General features: G+C 48.9%; 1 protein-coding gene across 2 annotated transcripts in view; it reads left to right on the forward strand.

The window, feature by feature from the left end:
* Nucleotides 1–2,099: 2,099 nt before the first annotated feature.
* Nucleotides 2,100–22,785, forward strand: part of kctd5a (potassium channel tetramerization domain containing 5a) — a 65,297-nt gene continuing 44,611 nt past the window's right edge. Inside the window, exon 1 of one of the 2 annotated variants that reach the window (XM_070901467.1) lies at nt 2,100–2,366. In XM_070901467.1, coding sequence (XP_070757568.1) covers nt 2,139–2,366 — 228 coding nt within the window. In that variant the 5' untranslated portion in view covers nt 2,100–2,138. The remainder of the gene's footprint in view (nt 2,367–22,785) is intronic. The other variant, XM_070901468.1, reaches the window with a different exon arrangement.

The following is a 22,785-nucleotide window of genomic DNA, read 5'->3' on the forward strand; positions in this document are numbered from 1 at the left end:
GGCTGTGCCTTCTGCTGCCTGAGCCCCAAGCTCTGGAACTCCCTGCCTAAACTTCTCCGCCTCTCTACCTCTCTCTCCTGCTTCATGACGTGCCTTAAAACCAACCTCTTTGACTGAGTTTTTGGTTACCTGCCCTAATTTCTCCTTGTGGTGTCAAATCTTTTGTGTTATAACGCTCCAGTGAAGCGTGTTGAGGTGTTTCACTATGTTAAAGGTGCTATATAAATACAAGTTGTTGTTGTTGTAAATACATTAATTACAAAAGCAATTCAATGAATAAATTAAATCATTGTCAAAGATGATTTTTTTTCAAATAATGACATTTCACAATAACAGGATTAAAACCATTCAATGAGTTTTTAATGAAATTCCTGCCGTTTACCCTATTTGATGTATAATAGATAAATATAGAGGCAAAGTTACATTTAGGATGAAAAATACATTTAAATAATTAAAAACATTGTGGTGAACATAGGTCAGTCCCACCATCCCGGTGAACCTATCAAGAAAGACTGGATCAACTGGGCTTGTATTCACTGGAGTTCAGAAGAATGAGAGGGGACCTCATAGAAACGTTTAAAATTCTGACGGGTTTGGACAGGTTAGATGCAGGAAGAATGTTCCCAATGTTGGGGAAGTCCAGAACCAGGGGTCACAGTCTAAGGATAAGGAGTAAGCCATTTAGGGCCGAGATGAGGAGAAACTTCTTCACCCAGAGAGTGGTGAACCTGTGGAATTCTCTACCACAGAAAGTTGTTGAGGCCAATTCACTAAATATATTCAAAAAGGAGTTAGATGTAGTCCTTACTACTCGGGGGATCAAGGGGTATGGTGAGAAAGCAGGAATGGGGTACTGAAGTTGCATGTTCAGCCATGAACTCATTGAATGGCGGTGCAGACTCGAAGGGCCGAATGGCCTACTCCTGCACCTATTTTCTATGTTTCTATGTATATTATGTGAAATATAAAACAGCGCGGTCCCGGCCTGCAACACCAGTAGCGGGCCGGGGCCACTAGAGGGAGCGAGAGAGCGACGGCTGATTGCGGTGCGGGCAGGCACAGCAGGGGGGGCGGGAGGCTGCGGAGCGATGTGGGGAGGGTCCCGGGGAGGGGGGAGGGGAGGGTCCCGGGGGGGGGGGGGAGGGTCCCGGGGGGGGGGGGGGGGGGGAGGGTCCCGGGGGGGGGGGGGGAGGGGAGGGTCCCGGGGGAGGGTCCCGGGGGAGGGGGAGGGGGAGGGTCCCGGGGGGGGGGGGGGGGGGAGGGTCCCGGGGGGGGGGGGGGGGGAGGGTCCCGGGGGGGGGGGGGGAGGGGAGGGTCCCGGGGGAGGGTCCCGGGGGGGGGGGGAGGGGGAGGGTCCCGGGGGGGGGGGGGCGGGGGCCCCGGGGGGGGGGGGGAGGGGAGGGGAGGGACCCGGGGGGGGGGAGAGGGGAGGGGAGGGGAGGGGAGGGACCCGGGGGGGGGGAGGGGGAGGGGCCCGGGGGGAGGGAGGGGAGGGGCCCGGGGGGGGGGGCGGGGGCCCCGGGGGGGGGGGGGGAGGGGAGGGGAGGGACCCGGGGGGGGGGGAGGCGAGGGCCCCGGGGGCACGGACCAGCCCACACTGCGGTGTACACACTGGGTCCGAGCCCTGGCCCGGGGCCTAGCTGTGGAATATCGGGCCTTTGATTGAAGAGCTGGGAACTCACCCTTGTGGCGGGCCGCGGGTTTATCCGCCTCACGGGGCGGCCTGTGGATCATAATCAAAATATAAAAGATGAATAAATCCTTGAAATTATTAAATAAGAATAAATGTGGTAACAGCAGAGTGACTGCGCGCCGGGGCATGCCGGGAGGTGTGGCGGGCCGGCCGGGCGCGGGGGATGCCGGGAGGTGTGGCGGGCCGGCCGGGCGCGGGGGATGCCGGGAGGTGTGGCGGGCCGGGCGGGCGCGGGGGATGCCGGGAGGTGTGGCGGGCTGGGCGGGCGCGGGGGATGCCGGGAGGTGTGGCGGGCCGACCGGGCGCGGGGGATGCCGGGAGGTGTGGCGGGCCGGCCGGGCGCGGGGCATGCCGGGAGGTGTGGCGGTCCGGGCGGGCGCGGGGCATGCCGGGAGGTGTGGCGGGCCGGGCGGGCGCGGGGGATGCCGGGTTGTCCGGCGGCGGGATGGCGGCGATGGCGATGGCGGAGCTCCCGCTCCCGCTCCCGGACGGCGGGCAGGCCGCGCAGTGCCGTCAGTGCTCGGGCCTGGAGCGAGCGGCCGCAGCCGCCAAGTGGGTCCGGCTGAATGTGGGCGGCACCCGCTTCCTGAGCACCCGCCAGACCCTGAGCCGCGACCCGCGATCCTTCCTGTACCGCCTGTGCCAGGCCCCGGCCGCACTGGACTCGGACAAGGTACCGGGGGGGGGTGGGGTCAGGGGGGGGAGAGGGGGTTGGTGTTTGGGGTGGGGGGGGTCGGAGGGGAGAGGGGGTTGGTGTTTGGGGTGGGGGGGGTCGGGGCGGGGAGGGGAGAGGGGGTTGGTGTTTGGGGTGGGGGGGTTGGGGTGAGGGGGGGTTGGGGTGGGGGGGGTCAGTGTTTGGGGTGGGGGGGTTGGGGTGAGGGGGGGTTGGGGTCGGGGCGGGGAGAGGGGGTTGGTGTTTGGGGTGGGGGGGTCAGTGTTTGGGGTGAGGGGGGGTCGGGGCGGGGGTGTTTGGGGTGGGGGGGTCAGTGTTTGGGGTGGGGGGGTTGGGGTAAAGGGGGGTTGGGGCGGGGGTGTTTGGGGTGGGGGGGTCAGTGTTTGGGGTGGGGGGGTTGGGGTCGGGGCGGGGGTGGGGGGGTCAGTGTTTGGGGTGGGGGGGTTGGGGCGGGGGTGTTTGGGGTGGGGGGGTCAGTGTTTGGGGTGGGGGGGTTGGGGCGGGGGTGTTTGGGGTGGGGGGGGGGGGATCCGACAGTTTGTGGTTTATGGTGAATTGCGGAATGTGATTTGAGATGTTTGGTGAGTCGGTGAGCGATGGTCAGTGAGGTCTGACACCAGCGTCCAGCAGCACCATGACCGATGGGGCTTGTGTTTGTGTGTCCTGTATTTCTGCTCCTTTTGCTCAGCCTCGAGTGAAGCAGGTAATTCAGGGCATTGTGTGACCCCGGGCAGCAAGATCCAGCCTTGGACCCTGGCCATTGAGGCTTTATAACTTCTCATCTTAACCCTACGGCAAATCCTAAGCAGTCTGATTGTCTGATGTTGGGGAGGATCGGAGGTCTGGGTGCTTGGTTTGCTGCAGACTCGGATATTCCATTGTTGACAAACACTCTGCTCATCAGCAACTGTACAGAGTTTCCAGTGCTGACACTTGGTCCTTGTAATTCATGGAGAACAGACAGAAACGCACCACAATTTCCCTAAAGTTCGCTCCAAACATTATCCGTTTCTCTATCCAGATGCTGGTGGTCTGTGTTTCCTGTTGTTAGCTTGTGTTGAATATCACTGGTCATACAGCATTACTATCATCACTTACTTAGATGAATGTGGTAATTGTCTTAACCGGTGCTGCAGTATGGAGACCGAGTGCCCACCCACTACGTGGATTGAGACACACAGGGAGGGTGTTGCATTTGCTGCACAATCTGCCGAGTGCTCTGTACTATGTCGGGTAGCAGACTGAACGGCCTGTTCTGATATCTGTAAAAGGGACTCTTGTATAGTCAGCAGTTTCAGATTGTTATACGAACAGGAGGCCATTCAGCCCCTCGAGCCTGTTACACAGGAACAGGAGGAGGCCATTCAGCCCCTCGAGCCTGTTACACAGGAACAGGAGGAGGCCATTCAGCCCCTCGAGCCTGTTACACAGGAACAGGAGGAGGCCCATTCAGCCCCTCGAACCAGTTCCTCCATTCAATGAGATCACGGCTGATCTGCGACCTAACTCCAAAGACCCTGCCTTTGGCCTGTATCCCATAATACTTTTGGTTAACAAAAAACTAACAATCTCTGATTTAAAATTAATCATTGATCTAGCATTAACTGCCGTTTGCGGAAGAGAGTTCCAAACCTCTACCACGCTCTGTGTGTAGAAGTGTTTCCTAATTTCACTCCTGAAAGATCTGGCTCCTAGTCCTAGAATCCCCAATAAAGTGGGAATAGTTTCTCTCTACCCTATCTGTTTCCCTTAATATCTTGAAAACTTCAATCAAATCGCCCCATAACTTCCTAAATTCCAGGGACTACAACCCTGCTTTGTGTAATCTCTCCTCGTAATTTAACTTTCTTGCATCATGAGCTCCCAGAGAATAGAAAGCCGCAAAGCCGGGACAATTCCAGATTCAATCCCTGCCCTGTGTTTACTGAGTTCAGGTGAGGTGTTGCAGGTGTCCTCACTGCAGTGGAGAGTATTCTGCACCACCGATCTGTGGGTGTACCTGCGGGCGAGGCGAGGGGATTGCCCCATGACAGAATAGTCAATTGTCGCTCACTATCTCGGCATGAGACAACTGCTGAAGCACCAGTAACACAGTTGTGCTGTACTCCATTCTCGGTCAGTACCTTTTAGGTACTTGCATTAGGAGTTGTTTTATTGACACTGTCTATAGGTTGATTATAAATCATTTGCCCATTTCCGATAGGTGTAAGCTGCTTGAGCTTGACTGCTATGTTTTTAGTGTGGTTGGAAACCTGGATGTTTTACTATGTCAAAGGCGCTATATAAACGCAAGTTATTGTGGTCACTGCCCTGTAACTCAATCCTGAGCATAGTTCCCCCTGGAGCTGCTTTTTGCTGATGCCTCGACTGACTGGGAGTATTGACTGAATGTCCGCAGTCCCTTCCCGATAATAAATACTGCAGGCAGCTTTTCAACTGACCCTACGAGGTTGTCTGTTGTCTACATGCCGTGACCTGACACAGTGCTGTAACTTGATATACTGTGAAGCAGCAACTGTTAGTTTTTGTTTAAAAATACCCCCAGAGAATTTGTAATGGCAGCTGGACAACGAGAGGTATTTGTGCAACAGGATGTTTGAACGGCTGTCCAGTAGAAAGCACGATTGGATTCAGTCTTTGTGTCTGTGATGGTGGTCTGGTGCACACTGAGTGACTCCTGTAGTTAGAGTTCAGTGTGACTTCCTTTACTTTGCTTATCGCTCCGTTCCCTCGACGGCCTCTAACAGCGGAGGTAGATCTCGGCCTGTGGACCTACTTACACCAAGAGCCCAGTGCAGCTGCAGCACTCCTGGTCACATGCTGGGGCCTAGCAGTCGGAGCTCTGTGTGACTGCCTGAGCATCACAACCTGTAAAATAAAACCAGCCATTCACTGATGTATGGACATCCCAAACCCAGCACTGTAACCACAGCAATATATTCGAGCACTGCCTCGTGTTATGCACTTACGTGTTGCTGAGTTTTTGAAATGTCACTAAACTGAAAAATATTCATATCTCGACTTCACCACAGAGTGTGGCATTTTAACCACCACCTCATTTGATTTTAGGGTCTGATTTTCTTATCAAATGACGTACCTTCTCTCCCACCTCCTAACAAATTGCAGACGGCAGCCCATGAAGCGCTATACCTTCACCAGCTGATGCTTATAGCTGCCCTTGGGTGTCCCAGTATTTATCCCTCAGCCAACATTATTAATCAGATTATCTGGTCATTTATCGCAGTGCAGTTTATGGAACCCTGCTTTATGTATTTTTTCATACATTATTTTCCTAGTCCAACAGTTGATCAAGTGACTTACTCCAAAAGCCGAGGTGTTTTCTCGCTCGTGTTGAGGCCAGCACTGAGAGAGTTGGCCAGCGTGGGAGTTGCTATGCCACCATCCTGCCACTCTACACATGCTTTATACAGACATCTTCACTGCTGTCTGAAAGGAAAATATCCTTTACAGAAAGTCATAGACTGTTCTTTCATTCCTGACAATTAAATATTTGCAAGAAGCCTTTTCTTTATTTGAAATGTTTTGATTTTTGTTTGGACGAGTTGTTGTTGTAGCTTAGTGTGAAGCTTTGAGGCTTGTGTTTGATTTGGTGAGATGCTCAAGACCACAGTGTCCAGGTCCGAGGATCTGGTTAGCGACCAGGCTGCAGAGAGAGACTCTTCAATGTGTCAACTGGCCAGAATTCAGTGGGTGGCGTTGCAATGTTCAGTGACCAGAGGTTGAGGGAAGGCTGCAAGGCAATGCACAGGCAGGAGACAGCAGGTGGAGAGAGAGAGAGATTCATTTCTGTAACCAGGATTACAGCTGGTATTTGGGGGATGAGAGAGAGCAAGGGAGCTGTATCAGCAGTGAGCAAGCTCCAAAAACTCTTGTCTCTAACCGCCGTCGGTGTGGTGGGGCCAGTGCCCTGGGGCCGGGCCGGGCCGGTGCCATTCAATAAGATCACGGCTGATCTGATCATGGACTCAGCTCCACTTCCCCGCCCGCTCCCCATAACCCTTTATTCCCTTATCGCTCAAAAATCTATCTATCTCAGCCTTATTCAGGGTGGGCCTGGTGTATGATATTGGCGGGACCGTTTAACCTTTGATATGTGGAGTTCTTTGTCTCAACTCTCGGATAAATCCCTCCTCTTCACATCCTTCCAAGGTCGGACTCAAGACAGGCCTTTCTTGGCCTTCAGCTGTTTTGAGTCGCCCGTTATCAGTTATTGATGTTCACGCCGTTCAAGTAGCTTTAGCTATTGTACCGTGAGGTGAATCCTTCATTTCTAACACCAGTCTGAACAGACTTTTTGGTCTTGTTATTTCTTCCAATCCACAATTTCTTCCACTCGTGCTGGCCTGAAGTGAGCTTGGGAGCACGCAGCCCTGGTCATCTGTTACTCCATTAATCTCATACAAGCACCAGTACAAACTACAGGTGGCTGCATCCTTAAGTATTACCCAATTTTTGGTCCTTCATCAGATAGAAACAGTAGACCCATGTGTGGCCTCCGTCTATTCATGACAAGCTGAACACAAGAACATAAGAAATAGGAGCAGGAGTAGGCCATTTGGCCCCTCAGTCCTGCTCCGCCATTCAATAAGATCATGGTTGATCTGATCATGAACTCAGCTCCACTTCCCCGCCCGCTCCCCATAACCCTTTATTCCCTTATCGCTCAAAAATCTATCTATCTCAGCCTTATTCAATGACCCAGCTTCCACAGCTCTCTGGGGCAGAGAATTCCACAGATTATAACCCTCTGAGAGAAGAAATTCCTCCTCATCTCAGTTTTAAATGGGCAACCCCTTATTCTGAGACTATGTCCCCTAGTTTTAGTTTCCCCTGTGAGTGGAAACATCCTCTCTGCATTCACCTTGTCGAGCTCCCTCATTATCTTATGTGTTTCGATAAGATCACCTCTCACCTGAACTCCAATGTGTATAGACCCAACCTACTCAACCTATCTTCATAAGTCAACCCCCTCATCTCTGGAATCAGCCTAGTGAACCTTCGCTGAACAGCCTCCCCTGCGTATGTTGGGTGGTAATCTGATGCGATCACTGGAGAACGTGTTCTCACTGAGCTGCCCCTCTGCGAAAGGTTTCTTGTGTGATTGTGCTGGTTGTGTCTCCCGGAGACAACCCGTTCTGTCAGTGTTTGGTGAATTGGAGAGGATGGGAAACAATGTCCACGATGCTTATGGCAAAGCACTGGGAGGATTATTCTAGGACTGGCACGAGTTCAATGTACTTCCATTTAGAAGCTTCTAATTAATCCTGATTTATAGGAGGCTTTACATTGAAATATTGCTAAATGCTTTGAAGTGCAAAAAAAGCCCTTGCTCTTTATTTATTTCAATGGTTCCTGACTCTGAAATCCGACACCAATAACCACAAGGAGCGGCTGATCTGGAATAATCGAGGAGGGAGATGGAAAGGGCTGGAGAGGTTCAGTAACCAGGAGAATGTAGACGGGATGATTGCGTCTTTGTAGTCCTGCGATAGTCTGAAGCGGCCTGTCTGGTTTGTCGATTGTGTACAGGCCAAAGCTTTGAGAGGGCCGTTTTCAAATGACGGTGACGTTTTCTGCCAGTGTTTTTGTGATGTGGAAAGAATGACCTGTGAAACTTTGCCCTGTGATGGTGTGTGGGAACTTGGGGCAGAGTAGGGACAAGCTGTGAAAAGGCTGTCAGGGGTAGGATGGGTGATAGCAGCCACTTGGGCCTGTTCTGTATCAAGGACTGTGCCATCTGTCTGCCGGCTGATAGGTTGTAGATTTTCACTTTTTGGCCGATTGGTAAGCTTGGCACGGAGCTTTAGTCTGCGCTTACCGATTGGAGCACTGCCCCTCACAGTGCCATTGGAGCAGAGTACAGCTAAGGGCCATGTGACTGCAGAGAATAGTCTCCTGAGGAGAGGGCGAGACAGTGTTCAGCAACACAGGTGAGCCATGAACGGGGATAGTTTGAGTATCAGTACTTCAGTGAAGTTGTTTGTGCAGCTTGACATGAGACCATGGCTCGAATCTTTGCGGTTTGAATTGTTGAGAAACAACAGTGCGAGTGGGACAGCAGGGTCTGACACAGCCCGAATGTCGCCTGCTCGCTTGTTAGAAAGGAAATGGTAAAAGTGTGGTAACCATTCTGTAGAGTTTAAACATAGACAATCCCTTTGTGAAATGTCAGATGAGCATCTCGCCAGTATGTGTGGAGCATCAGTCCACTGTCGATCACAGAGGGCCTGCAGGGCCAGGCTGAAGTCCATTCGGTTTCATTAAGTATTTTTCCAGGCTTTCCTCTAAGGCAGCAGGACATATCCAGTTACAAACAGTTGTGTAGAGAATATCAGATGACTGGAACCCCATTCCAGGATTCAGTAACACTGCTGGGCTGGAGGATTTCCAGTGGGGGTTCGGAGAGTTCCCATTACTGTGATCGCTCTGTTGCTGTGCATTGGGTTCGAACCCAGTCAGGTAAGTATTTGCCAAGCTTTGGAAATGTGGTCGCTCTCTGCACAGTAAGTGGGTTTTCACAGCGATGAGTGTGTGAAATGTTTGTATTTAACTGTACAGGGTATTGGTGAGGCCACACCTGGAGTACTGCGTACAGTTTTGGTCTCCGTATTTAAGGAAGGATCATCATCATAGGCAGTCCCTTGGAATCGAGGAAGACTTGCTTCCACTCTTGAAATGAGTTCTCAGGTGACTGAACAGTCTGATACGAGAATTACAGTCTCTGTCACAGGTGGGACAGACAGTGGTTGAAGGAAAGGGAGGGTGGGACTGGTTTGCCGCACGCTCCTTCCGCTGCCTGCGCTTGTTTTCTGCATGCTCTTGGCGATGAGACTCGAGGTGCTCAGCGCCCTCCCGGATGCACTTCCTCCACTTGGGGCGGTCTTTGGCCAGGGACTCCCAGGTGTTGGTGGGGATGTTGCACTTTATCAGGGAGGCTTGCATTGGAGAAGGTTCACTAGGTTGATTCCTGAGATGAGGGGGTTGACTTATGAAGATAGTTTGAGTAGGTTGGACCTATACTCATTGGAGTTCAGAAGAATGAGAGGTGATCTTATTGAAACTTATAAGATAATGAGGGGGCTCGGCAAGGTGGATGCAGAGAGGATATTTTCACTCATGGGGGAAACTAAAACTAGGGGGCATAGTCTCAGAATAAGGGGCCGCCCATTTAAAACTGAGATGAGGAGGAATTTCTTCTCTCGGAGGGTTGTAAATCTGTGGAATTCTCTGCCCCAGAGAGCTGTGGAGGCTGGGTCATTGAATATATTTAAGGTGGAGATAGACAGATTTTCGAGCGATAAGGGAGTCAAGGGTTATGGGGAGCGGGCGGAGAAGTGGAGCTGAGTCCATGATCAGATCAGCCATGATCTTATTGAATGGCGGAGCAGGCTCGAGGGGCCGAATGGCCGACTCCTGCTCCTATTAAGTTCTTATGGGATGGTTGTTCGTCGTGTTATTTTGTCGCATCCCTCCGTCTGTTTGGCACCCTGAGCAGCACTTGTGTGAGCTGTGATCTTTCACCAGCCTGCTGTCGGTCCTTTAGTATTCCAGCTTTGATCATTACTGTGACTTCTGTTACGTGCATGTGTGTGAATTCTGGCCCAGCGCAAAATTGGGTTTACTTCTGATATCTTCTGCATTCAATTAGTGCAGTGATGCTGTTTCCATTCCTGTGATGGATGCCACTTGGTGAAGTACTGGAGGAGATGCTGTCACCTGCAAATACTTTCTCACCCTGCCTTCAGTAAAGCTTATTTTTGGAGATCAAAATTAGAAATCTTTATTGACAAGCAAACTTTGATATCCTGCCCAAGTAAATCCTGACAGTAAACTGTTCCCAGCGGTGTGGTTAGAAATAAAGTTCAAAGCCCTTGATTTGAGGGCTTGTAGTTCAATTCGATCTTCCTGCATTTATCCAAATAGATGTGTCTTGGTCCGTTACTGGCTGACGGCAGTGACTACAGACAGTGCCAGCATTCTGGCTCGTTTCTTCTGATCAAAACTTACTGCTCAGTATTTCAGATAACGATAATCTGAGCGGAAAAATGAATTTACAGCTAACTTAGGAGTCCAAATCGAGAATTATTTTGGATACAACTATTCACTTAGGCTCATTAATATCAATTTTCTTAAATAAAAGATGTCCTGAGGAATCTTCAATTTCACCGAATATTCTGGTTAAGTGTTGTACAGAATTTCCCAGCTCCACATGGTGTTGCTCCCTGGTCCTTTTCATGGTTTACCACCTAGTGTCTGTTAGCTCCTTATTCCTGCAAAGTGTCTTTGCACCATGCTGGAAGTAACGCACTGCACAATGTCCGTCTTTTTAAACTAGGCTATGACTTATGCACGTCAAATATATTTTGCATTGAATCTAAATTATTTGCCCAAGTTTGTGTGTAGTGGCTTCACTGAGTCTCGTGCAGTATAGTGTGAGTAATCGTGTAGTGAGAAGGAATGCCACATATCAAATGATTGCGGTTCCTGGAGACCTGTGTCAAGTGTGTGGGGGGGAGGGGGAGAGGAGAACAGCTTGCTTTGTAACAAGCTGTTTATCTCACTGCAGGTACGGCACAAATCACACAGGAAGCATGGCTTGGGGATTTGACTGTTGTTGCTCTGAATTGAACAGTGACATAATTGTTTTTTCCTTAATGAGTAAATCTGATTGTAGTGCTGCCTGTGGACAAGTCGGCTGAAACGCCAGGTTTACTGAGCAGGAATCGGAAGTGCACAGGAAATCTCAACCAATCAAATCTCATTACAGATGTGGGGTGAGGGAAAATCAGCAAAATTATCAATTACCGTATCAAAGTGTTCCTTTAGAGAGAGAGCGTTCCCTTCACAGCCAGCACAATACTGAAGTGTAGTCACTATTATAATGGGCGAAAGGCAGCAGCCAATTTGTGCACAGCAAGCTCCCACAAATAGCAATGAGATAAATGACCAGACCACCTGTTTTCATCGGTAGTCTTGGTTGAGACAGGTGATATTACAAGGGATAGACTCTGGATTCTCGTTCAATGAACAATGTGGGGTGAGACGGGAGTTAGGATTTTTTTGAGCGAATGGCTCGGGGTATACTCTCTCCTCTAAAGTCGTGTGGTCGTGAGTTCAAGTCCCACATAATCACGGCTATCACTCCAGTGTAGCACTGAGGGAGTGCTGCACTGTCGGAGGGGCAGTACTGAGGGAGTGCCGCACTGTCTGAGGGGCAGTACTGAGGGAGCGCTGCACTGTCGGAGGGGCAGTACTGAGGGAGTGCTGCACTGTCGGAGGGGCAGTACTGAGGGAGTGCTGCACTGTCGGAGGGGCAGTACTGAGGGAGCGCTGCACTGTCGGAGGGGCAGTACTGAGGGAGTGCTGCACTGTCGGAGGGGCAGTACTGAGGGAGTGCTGCACTGTCGGAGGAGCAGTACTGAGGGAGTGCTGCACTGTCGGAGGGGCAGTACTGAGGGAGTGCTGCACTGTCGGAGGGGCAGTACTGAGGGAGTGCTGCACTGTCGGAGGGGCAGTACTGAGGGAGTGCTGCACTGTCGGAGGGGCAGTACTGAGGGAGTGCTGCACTGTCGGAGGGGCAGTACTGAGGGAGTGCTGCACTGTCGGAGGGGCAATACTGAGGGAGTGCTGCACTGTCGGAGGGGCAGTACTGAGGGAGTGCTGCACTGTCGGAGGGGCAGTACTGAGGGAGTGCTGCACTGTCGGAGGGGCAGTACTGAGAGAGTGCTGCACTGTCGGAGGGGCAGTACTGAGGGAGTGCTGCACTGTCGGAGGGGCAGTACTGAGGGAGTGCCGCACTGTCGGAGGGGCAACGCTGAGGGAGCGCTGCACTGTCGGAGGGGCAGTACTGAGAAAGTGCTGCACTGTCGGAGGGGCAGCACTGAGGGAGTCCTGCACTGCTAGAGGTGCCGTCTTTCGGATGAAACGGTAAACCAAGGCCCACTCTGCCCCCTCGGGTGGATGTAAAAATCCTACGGCACTATTTGAAGAAGAGCAGACATCCTGACCAATATTTATCCCTCAACCATATCGAAACCCCTGTCTTGCTACACCTTTCCAACGGTGATTTTGGTAATCTCCCTCTCCCACACTGCCTGCCCAGCCTTCTGCTCACAGCATCCCCCCTCATTGTAAAGAGAACATCTTCAAATGAGAGTTTATTTGAAACCTAATATAAAACCAATTCATTGCAGATGTCCGAATCTGTACAGAGCTGCTCTGTGTCCAGTTCATTCCATTTTCAAGGGGTCTGCTTGAAGACCGACATGTACCTGAGTCTGGGAGTAGGGAGGGGGGGCGTTAATCCTCTTTACCCCAGTCTGGGAGTAGGGAGGGGGCGTTAATCCTCTTTACCCCAGTCTGGGAGTAGGGTGGGGGGTGTTAATGCTCTTTACCCCAGTCTGGGAGTAGGGAGGGGGCGTTAATCCTCTTGCAAGAACACATGCACAGCGAGGTACAGTACAAAAAATAATCATGATCTGGAATTTCAGGTAACAAGTTATTTTCTGTAATATATAACCTTAGACCTGAACTTAATTCAGTAAATGGAATGGCAGATTTTGGATTGTGAAAATGTGAGACAGTGGAGTTGTCTCTGGGGACAGTATTACTATTAAAGATGTTGTTGCAGGCTGTGACGTGTTTGAGCCAAAGTTCTAGAGCATGAGGGGAAACATCCTCTCTGCATCTACCCTGTCAAGCCCCTCAGAATCTTACATGTTTCAATAAGATCACCTCTAAGTCTTTTGAACTCCAATGAGTATAGGCCCAACCTGCTCAACCTTTCTTCATAAGACAACCCCTTCATCTCAGGAATCAACCTCATGAACCTTCTCTGAACTGCCTCCAGTGCAAGTATATCCTTCCTTAAATAAGGAGACCAAAACTGTACACAGTACTCCAGGTGTGACAGGACTTCCCTACTTTTATACTCCACCCTCCCTTGCCTTCCATTTGCTGTCCTAATTACTTGCTGTACCTTTATGCTAACGTTTTGTGTACAAGGACCCCCAAATCCCCCTCGACCACCGCATTCTGTAATCTCTCCCCATTTAAATAATAATTAGCTTTTTTATTTTTCCTACCAAAGTGGATAACCTCATATTTTCCCACATTATTCTCCATCTGCCAAATGTTTGCCCACACTTAGCCTGTCTATATCCCTTTGCAGATTCTTTGCGCCCTCCTTGCAACTTGCTTTCCCACCAACTTTGTATCATCAGCAAACTTGGCTACATTACACTCCGGCCCTTCATCCAAGTCATTAATATAGATTGTAAATAGTTGAGGCCCCAGCACTGATCCCTGTGGCACCCCACTAGTTACTGATTGCCAACCTGAAAATAAACCATTTATCTGTTAGTTGGCCAATCCTCTATCCAAGGGAAATCATGCTTGACAAATCTTCTGGAATTTTTTCAGGGTGTTTCCAGTAGAGTGGACAAGGGAGAACCAGTTGATGTGATATATTTGGACTTTCAGAAGGCTTTCGACAAGGTCCCACACAAGAAATTAATGTGCAAAGTTAAAGCACATGGGATTGGGGGTAGTGTGCTGACGTGGATTGAGAACTGGTTGTCAGACAGGAAGCAAAGAGTAGGAGTAAATGGGTACTTTTCAGAATGGCAGGCAGTGACTAGTGGGGTACCGCAAGGTTCTGTGCTGGGGCCCCAGCTGTTTACACTGTACATTAATGATTTAGACGAGGGGATTAAATGTATCTCCAAATTTGCGGATGACACTAAGTTGGGTGGCAGTGTGAGCTGCGAAGAGGATGCTTTGAGGCTGCAGAGTGACTTGGATAGGTTAGGTGAGTGGGTAAATGCATGGCAGATGAAGTATAATGTGGATAAATGTGAGGTTATCCACTTTGGTGGTAAAAACAGAGAGACACACTATTATCTGAATGGTGACAGATTAGGAAAAGGGGAGGTGCAACGAGACCTGGGTGTCATGGTACATCAGTCATTGAAGGTTGGCATGCAGGTACAGTAGGCGGTTAAGAAAGCAAATGGCATGTTGGCCTTCATAGCGAGGGGATTTGAGTACAGGGGCAGGGAGGTGTTACTACAGTTGTACAGGGCCTTGGTGAGGCCACACCTGGAGTATTGTGTACAGTTGTGGTCTCCTAACTTGAGGAAGGACATTCTTGTTTTTGAGGGAGTGCAGCGAAGGTTCACCAGACTGATTCCCGGGATGGCGGGACTGACATATCAAGAAAGACTGGATCAACTGGGCTTGTATTCACTGGAGTTCAGAAGAATGAGAGGGGATCTCATAGAAACGTTTAAAATTCTGACTGGTTTAGACAGGTTAGATGCAGGAAGAATGTTCCCAATGTTGGGGTAGTCCAGAACCAGGGGTCACAGTCTGAGGATAAGGGGTAAGCCATTTAGGACCGAGATGAGGAGAAACTTCTTCACCCAGAGAGTGGTGAACCTGTGGAATTCTCTACCACAGAAAGTTGTTGAGGCCAATTCACTAAATATATTCAAAAAGGAGTTAGATGTAGTCCTTACTACTCGGGGGATCAAGGGGTATGGAGAGAAAGCAGGAATGGGGTACTGAAGTTGCATGTTCAGCCATGAACTCATTGAATGGTGGTGCAGGCTCAAAGGGCTGAATGGCCTACTCCTGCACCTATTTTCTATGTTTCTATCTTTCTAATATATTACCCCCAACCCAATGAGCTCTTATCTTGTGCAGTAACCTTTTATGTGGTATTTTATCGAATGCTTTCTGGAAATCCAAATACACCACATCCACTGGTTCCCCTTTATCCACCAAGAAATCGAGAAAATTTGTCAAACATGATTTCCCTTTCATAAAACCATGTTGACTCTGCCTGACTGTATTATGATTTTTTTAATGTCCTGCTACTGCTTCCTTAATAATGGACTTCAGCATTTTCCCAACCACAGATGTTAGGCTAACTGGTCTATAGTTTCCTGCTTTCTGTCTGCCTCCTTTCTGAAATAGGGGCGTTACATTTGCGGTTTTCCAATCCGCTGGGACTGCCCCAGAATCCAGGGAATTTTGGTAGATTACAACCAATGCATCCACTATCTCTGCAGCCACTTCTTTTAAGACCCTAGGATGCAGGCCATCAGGTCCAGGGGACTTGAACGCCTTTAGTCCCATTACTTTTTCTCTAGTGAATGTTCAGAGTGGACGCAGCATTTTTGCCGAGAAAGATGCTTCATCCACTCTGAACATTTGCAACTATTGGCTTCATTTGAAGGTGAGTGCAGTGTTTGCTGATACGTACAGCTCTCCATCTTCAGTTGATTAAGGAAAGTATTCCCTATTTAAAATGCTGAGCGTTTGGTTTCACATATTTCTGTTTAAACCTCGAGTGCAGCTGCAATCAGGAGGCAAGTAGTTTTGGAATGAGTTGTAAATCCAATCAGGATGATTAACCCAGTGACCCTTCAATCGTGTGGATTAGTTCCACTTCATCGAGACCCAGCCATTTCTCTGCATTCCCTCAGTAGCGGCGCACAGACAAGCCTGGGGGGGGAGGGGAGGAGGAGGAAGGAATGTGTGCCTCCTCTGGTGTGGTTCTAAACCACACAGCTCTGAGGGTCCCAGGCTTTCTCACTGCTCTCGAGTTAGCTGGGGCAGCAGACGGAGCTGCTGTGTTTGGCATTTGTGATCTGGGTTGGAGAGAGAGAGGGGAAATCAGTCAGGCTTTCTATATGATCATTATCTAGTCACCCCACTGAGTGTGTACACACGTATGCACACACACGCACACACAGAGAATAAGGCTGAAAAAATTATCATCTCAGAGTGATTTTAAGGCAGTATGGATCAGAGGCATGGACAATGTACAGAAGGCACCTCAAGTCGCTGGAGATATATCACCAACGATGTCTCCGCAAGATCCTGCAAATCCCTTGGGAGGACAGACACACCAAGATCAGTGTCCTCGCCCAGGCTAACATCCCCAGTATTGAAGCACTGACCACACTCGATCAGCTCCGCTGGGCAGGCCACTTAGTTTGCATGCCAGACACGAGACTCCCTAAGCAATTGCTCTACGCGGAGCTCCTTCATGGCAAACGAGCCAAAGGTGGGCAGTGGAAACGTTACAAGGACACCCTCAAAGCCTCCCTGGTGAAGTGCGAAATCCCTACCGACACCTGGGAGACTCTGGCCGCAGACCGCCCGAGTTGGAGAAAATGCATCCAGGAAGGCGTTGAGCTCCTTGAATATCAACGCTGCAAGCGTGAAGAGGTCAGGCGTAGGCAGCGGAAGGAGCGTGCAGCAAACCAGTCCCACCCAACCCCCTTCCCCCGACAAATTTTCAAAAAGTTAGTTTGCAGGTGCAGCAGGTAATCAGGAAGGCGAATGGAATGTTGGCCTTCATTGCGAGAGGGATGGAGTACAAAAGCAGGGAGGTGTTGCTGCAACTGTACAGGGTATTGTAAGACTGGAGTACAGCGTGCAGTTTTGGTCACCTTACTTAAGGAAGGATATACTAGCTTTGAATGGGGTACAGAGACGATTCACTAGGCTGATTCCGGAGATGAGGGGGTTACCTTATGATGATAGATTGAGTAGACTGGGTCTTTACTCGTTGGAGTTCAGAAGGATGAGGGGTGATCTTATAGAAACATTTAAAATAATGAAAGGGATAGACAAGATAGAGGCAGAGAGGTTGTTTCCACTGGTCGGGGAGACTAGAACTAGGGGGCACAGCCTCAAAATACGGGGGAGCCAATTTAAAACCGAGTTGAGAAGGAATTTCTTCTCCCAGGGGGTTGTGAATCTGTGGAATTCTCTGCCCAAGGAAGCAGTTGAGGCTAGCTCATTGAATGTATTCAAGTCACAGATAGATAGATTTTGAACCAATAAGGGAATTAAGGCTTACGGGGAGCGGGCGGGTAAGTGGAGCTGAGTCCACGGCCAGATCAGCCATGATCTTGTTGAATGGCGGAGCAGGCTCGAGGGGCTAGATGGCTTACTCCTGTTCCTAATTCTTATGTTCTTATAAATGTCTGTCCAACCTGTGACAGGGTCTGTGGCTCTCGTGTTAGACTGCTCAGCCACCAAAAGACTCACTTTCGGAGTGGAAGCAAGTCTTCCTCGATTTCGAGGGACCGCCTATGATGAGGCAGTAATGTGTAGAGACTAAACCAATTACAGATTTCCAGTTTTGCCCCTTTTATCTAACCAGGAAAGACCCATGTTATAAACCGAACAGACCAGATGATCTGATGCAGATTTATTCCGGTTATCCATTCACCTTTTCCTTTTGCTGCTCCCACCACTGAACGAGCTGATTCTGATGCCACGTGCTCAGGGCTGTCCTTGTGGAAGGGTTTGTGCCCCTTCAGCAATTCAGCCTCACTTACCTCTGCCTGCTTTCTGTTACTGCTGTTGTTGTTGGTTTAATCCTATTCATTTGTTCCAAAACTTTGATTCTATTTCTCTCGAGTTGTTTTGCAAAAAAATAGTCTGAAGTTAGACTCTGATGTTGAAATTGTATCAAGAATTTTATAACTTAGTCATGTAGCACTTGATGCAAACCTTGCTATTTATCTCCATATGACTCATTCAGTGAATAGTACCGTGCGCAGTGCGAAGTATTGACATTACACCTATCATGTCAGCTAGAATTTATTATTTAACCAGATCTAGTCTTGCCATCACCAGGCTTATCTCTGTCTCCTTCCCGGGTATCTCTTACTTAAAATCAAAGGATAAAACTGGTCAATCTGTAATCTGTGCAAAGAATTGCTGCTCATGACTGCCATGTAAGATTCTCCACATAGCCACTATTTCATAAGTTATCTAATAAAGGGTTTTACACAACACTGTAAGCAGCAAGAACAAAGCTTTGAGCAGGTTAGACAATTGATTTGAGCCACAGGTTGGACTATTGCTCTGTGATATATCACTTTTACTGGGATTGAAGATGGCATTGAGCTTGGTCATGGCCAACACAACCAGAGAGGATGATTAATGGACTCCCTCCATTGTCCAGCTTGGTTTAGTTTAGCAATATTTGTATGCGATAATCCCCAATATTTTAACTTACCTGATAGACCATGGTTAATTGTGTCCACGAGTGTTCCAGTCATTGTATGGTACATGTCTCCAGTGGTGTCCATTCTAAATAACTGTCTGCAGTGAATTGTACACTGTTATAAAATTAAGGAATTTAAGTGCAGTAAGCCCCATCCAGACCAGAGTTTGTTGGGCTGTAATTCATTCATACACCTGGTATTCTGGGCTATTCAACCATAACTTCTGGAGCCATTGGAAAATTAGGAACAGATAGCCAATCTGACACCTCAATAGGCTTTGGGAAGAAACTACATAAATAACTAGGGAGAAACTAGGATGCTATTCAATAGAATGTGGTAGCCCTGTAATGTCAAGTAGTGAGTGCCCTGTCCCCTCCCTCAGCTGTCATGTCTCATTGCACATTGTAGCGCCATCAGTTATGCTGAAACTCTCGATGTATTCTATCACGGGGTAAGTAGGTACAGGAATATTCTGCTAGTTTAATGGAAAGTAACAGCTTCCTAAAGCGAGGCTGCAGCGTGTTACTTGTTATGCTGCAGAGCTTTGGGCTTGAGGTTTGGGTGCCTTTGTGTGTGGAGTTAGGGCAAGGGAAGAGGGTGGGGAACACAGGTCCTGAACTTTGAATGTTCCGTCTAGTGTTAAAACCCCTTTCACAACCCTCAGATCTTTGCTTTCCTCCAGAATGCCACACTGACAGCGGGTTGTGACTTGCAGAGTGTCTTGTGTTGTGTGATTGAGTGCCAGTGCATCTGCTGCTCCCTGTAAAAGCACTTGGTACATGATCACACTTCCGTATGACACACTCTAATTACAGATACACCCTCAACTGGCTGGACAATGTGGGAATTGCTCAACTGATGTGCCAACTGGGGGCAGGTGTAGCTTGTTCAGTTTTATAAATATAACTCAGGATGACTGTCGTCATTGTTTGGGTGATTAACCCTCCTCTAGGAATGTGGTGCCTTTACCACCTCGGCCAGCTAAATACTTAGTCCAATGTGAAGTGGTCTTGATAAGTTAAATCCTTTACATTTTAAAGACTTCTTTTTGCAGAGGTCTGCATGTTTGTTGAAGGTGCATGTTGATGGCATTGTCTGAGGGAACACCTTAAGCTGCTTGTTTGTCCAGTGTTGGAGCAGCCTGTCGGTGGACTGGGGTCTTGTTGCTCTGGAAGCCATTATTAAACGATCCTCAAACCAATCAGAAACATTCTGGAAGGATTAGAGGATATGATAGGGAGATTGGGGACGGTGGGAGAATGCTGAGACTGATTACATGGCTCCAGATTATAAGAACATAAGAAATAGGAGCAGGAGTCGGCCACCTGGCCCCTTGAGCCTGCTCCGCCATTCAATAAGATCATGGACTCAGCTCCACTTCCCCGCCCGCTCCCCATAACCCTTTACTCCCTTATCGCTCAAAATTCTATCTATCTCCACCTTAACTATATTCAATGACCCAGCCTCCACAGTTCTCTGGGGCAGAGAATTCCACAGATTTGCATCCCTCTGAGAGAAGAAATTCCTCCTCATCTCAGTTTTAAATGGGTGGCCCCTTATTCTGAGACTATGTCCCCTAGTTTTAGTTTCCTCTGAGTGCAAATATCCTCTCTGCATCCACCTTGTCCAACCCCCTCATTATCTTATCTTAGATTGTGAGCAGGAAGTCTTTGTGAGGAGGTGGAAGATGTTGGTAGGGTTCTTAACGAATACTTTGCATCTGTTTTCACAAAGGAAAGGGGTAATGCAGATTCTGCTATCGAGGAGGAGTGTGATATTCTGGATGAAATAAACATAGTGTGAGAGGAAGTATTAAGGGGTTTAGCAGCTTTGAAAGTAGATAAGTCCCCAGGCCCGGATGAAATGCATCCCAAGCTGTTGAGCGAAGTAAAGGAGGAAATAGCAGAGGCCTTGATCATCATTTTCCAGTCCTCTTTGGATCAGGACACAGTGCCAGAGGATTGGAGGAATGCTAATGTAGTACCTTTGTTTAAGAAGGGAAAAGGGGATAGGCTGAGTAATTACAGGCCTGTCAGCCCAACGTCAGTGATGGGAAAATTATTGGAAAAAATCCTGAAAGACAGGATAAATCTGCATTTGGAAAGGCAAGGATTAATTAGCACAGATTTGTTAAGGGAAGATCATGTTTGACTAACCTGATTGAATTTTTTGAGGAGGTAACCAAGAGGGTTGATGAGGGTAGTGTGTATGATGTAGTGTATATGGACTTTAGCAAGGCTTTTGATAAGGTCCCACATGGCAGACTGGTCATGAAGGTTAAAGTCCATGGGATCCAGGGCAAAGTGTCAAGTTGGATCCAAAATTGGCTTGGAGGTAGGAAGCAAAGGGTAATGATTGATGGATGTTTTTATGACTGGAAGGATGTTTCCAGTGGGGTTCCGCAGGGCTCAGTACTGGGTCCCTTGCTTTTTGTGGTATATATCAACGATTTAGATTTGAATATAGGGAGTAAGATTAAGAAGTTTGCAGACAACACTAAAATTGGCTGTGTGGTTGATAATGAAGAGGAAAGTCATGGGCTGCAGGATGATATCAATCTACTGGTCAGATGGGCAGAGCTGTGGCAAATGGAATTTAATTCAGAGAAGTGTGAGGTGATGCACTTTTGGAGGGCTAATAAGGAAAGGGTATACACACTAAGCGGTAGGCCACTTAGAAGTGTAGATGAACAAAGGGACCTTGGAGTGCTTGTCCACAGATCCCTGAAAGTAGCAGGCCAGGTGGATAAGGTGGTTAAGAAGGCATACGGAATGCTTGCCTTTATTGGCTGAGGAACAGAATATAAGAGCAGAGAGGTTATGCTTAAATTGTTTAGTACTTGGTTAGGCCACAGCTGGAGTACTGCGTGCAGTTCTGGTCGCCGTATTATAGGAAGGACGTGATTGCACTAGAGAGGGTGCAGAGGAGATTTACTAGGATGCTGCCTGGAATGGAGAATCTTAATTATGAGGACAGATTGGATAGGCTGGGTTTGTTCTCATTGGAACAGAGGAGGTTGAGAGGAGACCTCATCGAGGTGTACAAAATATTGAGGGGCCTGGATATAGTGGATAGTAAGGGTCTATTTCCATTGGTGGAGGGGTCTTTTACGAGGGGGCATAGTTTTAAGGTGGTTGGTGGAAGGTTTAGAGGGGATTTGAGGGGGGGCTTCTTTACGCAGAAGGTTGTGGGGATCTGGAACTCGCTGCCTGGAAGAGTGATGGATGCAGAAACCCTCATCACTTTTAAGAGATGGTTGGATGGGCACTTAAAGTGCAGTAACCTGCAGGGTTACGGACCTAGAGCTGGTAATTGGGATTAGACTGGATGATCTTTTGTTAGCTGGCGCACATATAATGGTAAGTACTGCAGGGGATAGAATACAGTCAGGGTGATCTCCAGGACTAGTTTCGATCACCTGGATGGGTTGGAGAGGAATTTTCCCAGATTTTTTCCCCCAATTGGCCTGGGTTTTTATCTGGTTTTTGCCTCTCCCAGGAGATCACATGGCTCTGGTTGGGGTGGAGTGTAGAATATTTCAGTATAAGGGGTGTCACAGTTGTGTGAGGCGGACTGGTTGGGCTGGGTGCTCTTTGCCTTTCCGCCATTGTTCACAGGTTTATATGTAACCTTCAGGGCTGCTGACCGAGGGCCGTGCGGCTCTTTGTCGGCCGGCGCGGACACGATGGGCTGAAATGGCCTCCTTCTGCGCTGTAAATTTATATGTTTCTAAGTAGTTCATTTGAAGAACGGTATTCCAAGATGCTGTAAATAAGGTTACTGTAGGAAATGAACTGGTCAGAGTATCCCATCGGCCAGGTGCCACTGGAAAAGCATCACATGGGACCAAAGGATTGTTGGGTGTGTTTTGCACTCATTGAAATGAGGAATGGAACATTTTGCATGTTGGGGACCAGGAGTCGACATTCTGCACTCCCACATTCGGTACAGTACAGTTAGATGCAGAGTAAAGCTCCAACCACTTTGCACCAACCTCACGAGTAGCGCATTACTGCACCAGTGAGACGGGTTCCAGTTCCCACACCGACCATCCTGTACCCGTCTGCGTGAGATTGTCGTCCCTGTAGTCTGTGCGTGTCACAGGTGAAAGGTTGATCTCTGATGCCTGCATCATCCAGTTCTCCACAACATGGGTGTGTGCCCGTTATTCCCCGCCACTTGATCAGGACTCGGCTAGTACTCTAGTGCATATCCTCACTTCGAATTTCCTTACGCCTCTGTGAAACTCATCGTGATGTTTTCCTACATTAACGGGCTATATAAATACAAGCTGTTACTGAGCTACCCAACAGATCACTTGAATTGTTTGTATAACGTGGCTATACCTCTTCCTGTTGAACAGA

Source organism: Pristiophorus japonicus, chromosome 15 (genome assembly GCF_044704955.1).
Source record: "Pristiophorus japonicus isolate sPriJap1 chromosome 15, sPriJap1.hap1, whole genome shotgun sequence".
NCBI classification, from domain to species: domain Eukaryota; kingdom Metazoa; phylum Chordata; class Chondrichthyes; family Pristiophoridae; genus Pristiophorus; species Pristiophorus japonicus.